At 54.5% G+C, this 6724-nt stretch overlaps 1 protein-coding gene across 1 annotated transcript; it reads right to left on the bottom strand.

Moving 5' to 3' along the window:
* Positions 1-213: 213 nt before the first annotated feature.
* Positions 214-5027, bottom strand: LOC114001297 (keratin, type I cytoskeletal 14-like). The gene is made up of 8 exons (XM_027746353.2): positions 4470-5027; positions 3144-3226; positions 2572-2728; positions 1908-2069; positions 1695-1820; positions 1370-1590; positions 856-887; positions 214-513 (listed from the first exon to the last, which is right to left on the bottom strand). Exons 1-8 carry the CDS (start codon positions 4965-4967, stop codon positions 416-418), a joined length of 1377 nt encoding a protein of 458 aa, XP_027602154.1. The 5' UTR covers positions 4968-5027; the 3' UTR covers positions 214-415.
* Between the last annotated feature and the right edge of the window lie 1697 nt (positions 5028-6724).

Raw genomic sequence — 6724 nt, 5'->3', positions numbered from 1 at the left:
CACCTGTGGGATCAGTTCCTGTCTAGACCTCCTCCACACCAGCATCCATTCCCTCTTCTCTGGAGCTGCCAGGTCTCAGGTGTTCAGAGGTGTGAGTGTGCTGGGCCCGCCATCGGGGTACCAAGGGTGGGGAATGTTGGTCCTTCCAGGGAGGAGCTCTGTCCCACGGCTGCAGGAGGGGGACAGCCCGAGAGCAACGGGACCAGAGCCTGGTTTGCAGGAGTGTGAGGAGAAGCTTTATTTGATTTCTGTGTGTGGCACAGTGCTGAGAGAAGGGTGAGGGAGGGGAAGGAGGGGGGTGAGAGAGGGAGAAGGTGCTTTTCATGGCACACAGGGCCAGAGCATGCCAGCAGGGATCTGCTTTGCTGTGCCAGGCGAGGTTTGCAGCAAACCAGGCTCAGTGGGCTCCAAGGGCTCAGTGGGCAGCCTGGGTGATCTGCTCCCGGGAGGAGATCACCTTCCCATCCTGCACCTCCTCGAAGATCGTGCGGATCTGGCGGGTGGTTACAGGCCCTGCAGTGGGGAGGGAAGGAACCATTATTTCCAGGGCAGCAAGGAGAAAGTGTCTTAAAGAGCTTCATCCAAAAGATTTGGTATTAGAACCACCTCCTCAGAAACCCAACGTAACACCCCATTCCCACCCCTAAAAGCTTCACTGTACAGTTTCAGTCTGCTCAGATAATTTCTCAGAGAGGTTTTGGTATATCATAAGAGTAGTTTGTGTCAATTCACATTTTGGAAATATAATGAAATAGTAACTTTAGTAGATTAGTAGAAGAATTCTGTGCTAAGAAGGTGGATAAGGATGTGATAGAGCTGTATGTGATCAGAGCTTCAGCCAAGACCTGTTCTTACCTTCTTTTGGTGCGATGTAGTGGGAGGACATGCTACAGGAGGAGAACAGGGAAAGGGTGGTCAGAAACAGGAAAAAAGTGGGTGATCGCTAAGACAAAATCATTATTTAAACCCTGCCTTTATTTCTTGTGATAATCACCAGTAAGTGATTAAAATTCCAGTGCTTCTGGAAACTGCCCGGTGTCACAATTAAGGGAAGAAACTGCTAAGGATGCATCTGTGCCATGGGGATTTGGATACCAAGGCAGCACCTATCCCAGCTGCAAGGAGCAGCAGCAGTACCTGCTCCCTCTGCAGGGTCACACGGACACAGGAGGGATGGGAGGTGGATCCCAGGGATGCTGCAGCACCGTTATAACCACGGGGCTGTTCTGGACTTGGAGACCCTGTTGCATGCGATGGGTCAGGGAATGGGCTGACAGGACCCTGCAGGGAATGCAGGTGGTTCCTTTTCTGTTTCCTTTGCTATCCCCCGTGTCCTCCCGCCGCCCTCCCCACGCAGCCCCTCACGCACTGGGCGTCCTCGCCCTCCAGGAGCCGGCGGTACGTGGCGATCTCCTGCTCCAGGCGGCACTTGACGTCCAGCAGGACCCTGTACTCGTGGTTCTGGCGCTCCATGTCGCAGCGCAGCTCGGCCAGCTGCTCCTCCACGCTGGTGATCAGCGCCTGCAGCTGGGCCAGCTGGGTGCCGTAGCGCGCTTCCGTGTCGGCCAGGGTGCCCTCCAGCGCCGCTTTCTGCGGGACGGGCACGGGGCCGGCTCAGGGGCGCGGGGGCGGCCGGGGGGGCACAGCCCTGCGGCCCCGGGCCCCTGTCCCCGGGTGCCCCCCGCCCCCCGTACCGTGCTGAGCTGGGACTGCAGGTCGATCTCCAGGCTCTGGATCGTGCGCCGCAGCTCCGTGATCTCCGTCTTGCCGCTCTGCAGCTGCTCCGTGTTGATGGCCACCTCCCGGTTCAGCTCTTCCGTCTGCAGTGAGGCCGAGCCGTGCCCTCAGAGCCCCAGTGGTGGGCACAGCCCCGGCCCCGCGCCCGCTGCTCCCCCCCAGCCCCTCACCTTGCTGAAGAACCACTGCTCGGCGTCCCTGCGGTTCTTCTCCGCCAGGCTCTCGTACTGCTCCCGCATCTCCGCCAGGATCTTGGTCAGGTCGATTCCGGGGGCAGCGTCCATCTCCACGCTGATCTCCCCACCCACTTGACCACGCAGGGCACTCATTTCCTGACACAGAAAGAGAAAAACATCTTCATGCAATCCAAGAACCAGCATATGAAATGTTTTTTCTTGAGACAGAGTTCTTCAGGAAAGGGAGCATTTGGAGGCAGATCAACAGGGAGCAAATTGGGGTCTTTGCCCCATGACCACAAAGAAAATAGTTCAAATTCTTAAGAAATCCCTATGGGAGTTATTTCGTCAGAAAATAAAACAAAGCCTGTAGTTGGTTCATTTCTCAAGGAACAGACCTTCCCTGCCCGAAGCTGTGAGGGATGTTAATAAAGTTCTAACAGCTACAGTGGTTATTACTGACATGCCAAGTGGTGAGTGGGTGTTACCCAGTCTCCAGGGAGGATGGGGAGGATGTGCTGCCGTCCAAGGTGCCCCTCTGCTGCCTCACCAGCACTTCTCACCTCCCGCCCAGCACTTAGTGTAGCCTTAAAGGCTGGACCAGAGATCAAATTTCTGGACCCAGGGTGGCCTTTTTTGAGCCTGGCTCTGTGCTCACCTCCTCGTGGTTCTTCTTCAGATAAGCCAGTTCCTCCTTCAGGCTCTCGATCTGCATCTCCAGGTCGGCTCTGGACAGGGTCAGCTCGTCCAGGACGCGGCGCAGGCCGTTGATGTCGGCCTCCACGCTCAGGCGCAGGGCCTGCTCTGACTCAAACCTGGGGGCACAGCAACAGTCAGCAAAGCTGCACAAATGTGGGGGACACCAGCAAAACAGTGTCCACCTGAGTCCATCACATCACCCTGCTCCTGGTCCCACCAGGTCCTGGTGCTGGCCCCGTGCTCTGTGCAGCTGCACACATGCATTAAGTGCACAGCGAGGCACAGGGCAAGGCCTCTGCACAGGAGAGCCTGTGCCATGGGTGAACAAGGAATGGGAATAACACAGTGGTCGTGGATGGAAGCAACGCAATCCTGGAGTGCCTCTAAGACTGAGATAACCATCTGCTTTGGAAATTACACCCTCCTTTTGAAGGCTTTGTTTTCCCGCTGCCTTTTTGGGGTTTGGGTGGGATTTTCTCCTCATTGCATCAAACTTCCCTTTGCTCCGTTTCTCCAGGAAATGTGGCTTACTTGGTCCTGAAGTCATCGGCCGTCAGCCTGGCATTGTCAATCTGCAGCAAGAGGTTGGCATTGTCAACTGTGGCCGCCAGCACCTGGTGGGTGGAGGATAAAAAAAGGAGCGTCAGGAACTCCTCCTGACAGATCAAGGGAAGCAGCACAGTGGGAGTGCTGGGACAGGAGCAGTTTTGGGGAAGTTTGGGATTTCTTTAGCAGAAGTGTGCATGGAATCAGGACAAGGGAGATGCAGCTGCGACTGTGGGAAGGGGCTGGTCAGTCTGTGACTTCCCTTTCCAAAAATCCATCAGTAAGTGTTCCAAAAGGCAAAGTGGGGCCATGAAAGATGTGTGAAATCTGATGGTGGCTTTTGTTCCCGTCCTTCAGGGCAGGTGCTGATTATAGAAAGGTCAAGGAGGAATCATGTGCTCCCCACCTGCAGCACCGTGGCAGGACAGAGGGACCAGCAGGGTGTCTGCACTTGGCACACCTTGTTCTGGGGTGGATTTAATTTCTTGGCAACAGAAATGGAGCAAAAGGCAGTGAGCAGGTGCCTACAGCTTCTGATTTTCATATTACCAAAGCAAATAACCCCTCCTGGGAGGAGATTCAAGTCAGAGTTTGGGAGAATTGTGTTAAGGAGATGGGAGGAAAATGGATTCCCTGCATCCTTTGCCAGCACTCCCACAGCTCTAGCTGCACAAGGCTTCCTGCGTGTTTGCTGGGGGCAATTCATGCATGGGAAGTAACAGAGGACAAAAGAAATTGGAGCATTTCCTCCAAAATGGGGTGCTGGGACTCAAATCAGATGGAGAGGAATCCCCCAAGATGCCTGGGCTGGGGGCTTTGCACCAAGCCCAGCCCAGGGGCAGTGACTGCCAAAAGGAGGTGAAGAACTCGTTATTGGTCAGATCCACCTTTTTATCATCTAAATCTTCTTAATAGGAGGAGCTGAAACAAGTTTGCAAATTCTTTGCCTGAATGTTTCCAAACATGACATCAGCGTCTCACAGTTTGCCCACAGTTACAACTTTCCCTGCACATTCCTTTAAAACTCCCAAGAACGCACATGATCAGTGCAGACTTGTCTGTATTCTTCATTTTTGTGTTACGTCTTGTTACATCCATTTCCGCCAGTGAAAGCTGCCACTTGTCCCACCCAGGAGGATGCAACCAAAAGATGACGTTGAAACACCCCCGATTTCCAACCTGGCACTCCCCATGTGCCACTGGAACACTTTTTACAACATAACTAGTGCTGACTAATTACAGAAGTAACAGTCAGTGTCTCTGCTTCCTCTCTGACACACGATGTCCCAGTGCATTAATCCCCAGTCCTACCTTGTTCCTGAGCTCCTCGATGGTCCTGTAGTAGGGGCTGTAGTCCCGGTCAGGACCAGGGCCCTGCTTCTTGTACCACTCCCTGATCTTGACCTCCAGGTCGGTGTTGGCCTCCTCCAGGGCTCGCACCTTGTCCAGGTAGGCGGCCAGGCGGTCGTTGAGGTTCTGCATCGTCTCCTTCTCCCCCGCCGGCAGGATGCCATCGCCGCCTCCAAAGCCCCCTCCAAAGCCGGCCCCAAAGCTGCCCCCAAAGCTGCCCCCAAAGCCCCCGCCGAGGGCCCCTCCGACGCTGCTGCAGTAGCTGCCCCCAAAGCCACTTCCGAGCCCCGAGACGACGCGGGAAGAGACGGAGTAGCTGCCGGAGCCCCCGTGCACGCTGGGGGCCCTGTAGCCTCCCCCCCCGACACGCACGGAGGAAAGCCTGCTGGAGCCTCCCCCCAGGCTCCCGAATCCCTTGAGGGAGGTGGAGGAGGAGTATTGCCTGACAGTGGTGCTCATGGTGGAGGCTGGAGGTGGAGAGAGAGGCAGTTCTGCAGCTCAGCAGTGAGTGCTCCTTCCCCTGCCTCGGGGCCCTTTATAGCCCGGCCAGGAGGCGTTCCCGGTGCTTTTCGTCACCCCCAACAGCCTGAGCCAAATTCCAGAATCATCATTTTCCTCTCCCTGATTTCACATCTTTTGTCACATCCCACCAGCAGCACCACGGCACACACGGGATCTTCTCCTTCCGCTTCCATTCCCAGCACCTGGCGTGGTCCAGGCTCCTGCTCATGGCTACGTTTTAGCGTTCCCAGCCCAGCTCCACCCGCTGCTCCCTCATGAAGTAACACAAGTGAATCCTCTGTGATCCGCCAGGTCGCCCGCAAGTGGCTGATATCATTGCAAAAATCTACAAATCTGTTTATTTGCTTTTTTAAAGAGTCTAAAGCCAAGGAAAGCTGCTGACTTAAGAGCTCTGCACATCCATAATCTTTATATGGGCCAACCCAGAGCCAGATGGAAACTTTCCTGTCAGGACCTCTAACCCAGGACAAGCACAGACCTGGCGGGATTTGTGTACTGATATGGGATTTGGCAGAAATCTTGTAGCTCAAAAGAGAAGGAACTCCAGTAATTTCTGCTTTTGTACCAGTCTGGGCTGAATCTCCTGACAGAGACTGGAAAGTCCCTACAGCAATGGGTACCTGCTTTGCTCCATCACCTGTCCCAAATTCCACAGAAGCAGCCTGTGGCTTCTAAAAAATGTGTAGAAGCTAAAAATCCTGTGCCACAATTTCCTCTCTCTCCTGGCTGAGGCAGGTTTTAATGCCTAAATATTCTGAATCAGAGGAGTGGGACTGCAACTGCATCAGACACCCACGGCCAGGGCACGCTACCTGCAATTTCTGATGGGAAGAGTAGGATCAGTCCTTATCAATGGGAAGAGCATGATCAATCCTTATCAGTGGGAAGAGTAGCATAAATCTTTATCAGTGGGAAGAGAACGATCAGTCCTTATCAGTGCTTGTGCCATAGGTTTTTTCCTATGGATTTGCAGCTGAGGTCAGTAACAGCCAACAGTAACTCAGCAGGACCAGCATCACCTGTGCCAAAAGTGCTGAGGGGCAAAGGCCCCCACACCCAGCACTGGGGTGAGGACCCTGCAAACCCCAAGGGCTCGCCCAGGGCAGCGCAGAGGGAGGGACAGTGGTGAGGCCCCGCCGGCCACCCCTGCCCGGGGCTACTGAGGGACTGGGCAGAGCCATTACAGTCATGCAGCTGGACAGGTATTGGCCTGAAAAAAGCAGCAAAGAAGCAGGAAATTAGACCCTGCACTGTTTTATTCTTTGTTGGGAATAAAACCCTTTGCTGGTGTGACGCCAGCTCTTGCCGCATGCAGTGGAAAATCGCACACCCAGCCCGGCCCGCCTGGCTCCACCGTGGCATTCTCAATAAGAGAAGTTATTTTTGCTTTTAGCAGAGGTGCCTGTGAGGTAGCGAGGGAGTTATAGGGATTAGGAACCCTTTTGTGTTTTCCCTCCTGTTGTGATCTCCTTCCTTCCCGGGCCCCTCCGGCTGTTTTTACATTAATGCACTTAACTGATTTTGGAGGTGCTCAGATGTTCCCAGAGCCTCACCCTCGGTAATTCATGGTGCCTCCTTTCTTTCATCTGTTCCCTGAAGGACACAATAACAACAAGGCTTTATCTGCCTTCTGTTAGATCCCAGGACTTCACAGCAGTCACGCTGCCTTCAGCAGCTCCACGAGCGTGGGGTGA

Source organism: Pipra filicauda, unplaced genomic scaffold (assembly GCF_003945595.2).
Source record: "Pipra filicauda isolate LSUMZ 115617 unplaced genomic scaffold, ASM394559v2 scaffold193_size2426894_pilon, whole genome shotgun sequence".
Lineage (NCBI taxonomy): Eukaryota > Metazoa > Chordata > Aves > Passeriformes > Pipridae > Pipra > Pipra filicauda.
Note: the sequence above shows the minus strand (reverse complement) of the source record. Positions and strands in the feature narration are given on the sequence as shown.

Excerpts from the sequence above, each read along its gene's own strand:
- LOC114001297 (XM_027746353.2), bottom strand. The coding sequence starts at position 4,967 with ATGAGCACCACTGTCAGGCAATACTCCTCCTCCACCTCCCTCAAGGGA. Across the intron at positions 2,729-3,143 it reads GCCGATGACTTCAGGACCAA|GTTTGAGTCAGAGCAGGCCC; the intron begins GTAAGCCACATT and ends CTGTGCCCCCAG. Across the intron at positions 2,070-2,571 it reads TGAAGAAGAACCACGAGGAG|GAAATGAGTGCCCTGCGTGG; the intron begins GTGAGCACAGAG and ends TTTCTGTGTCAG.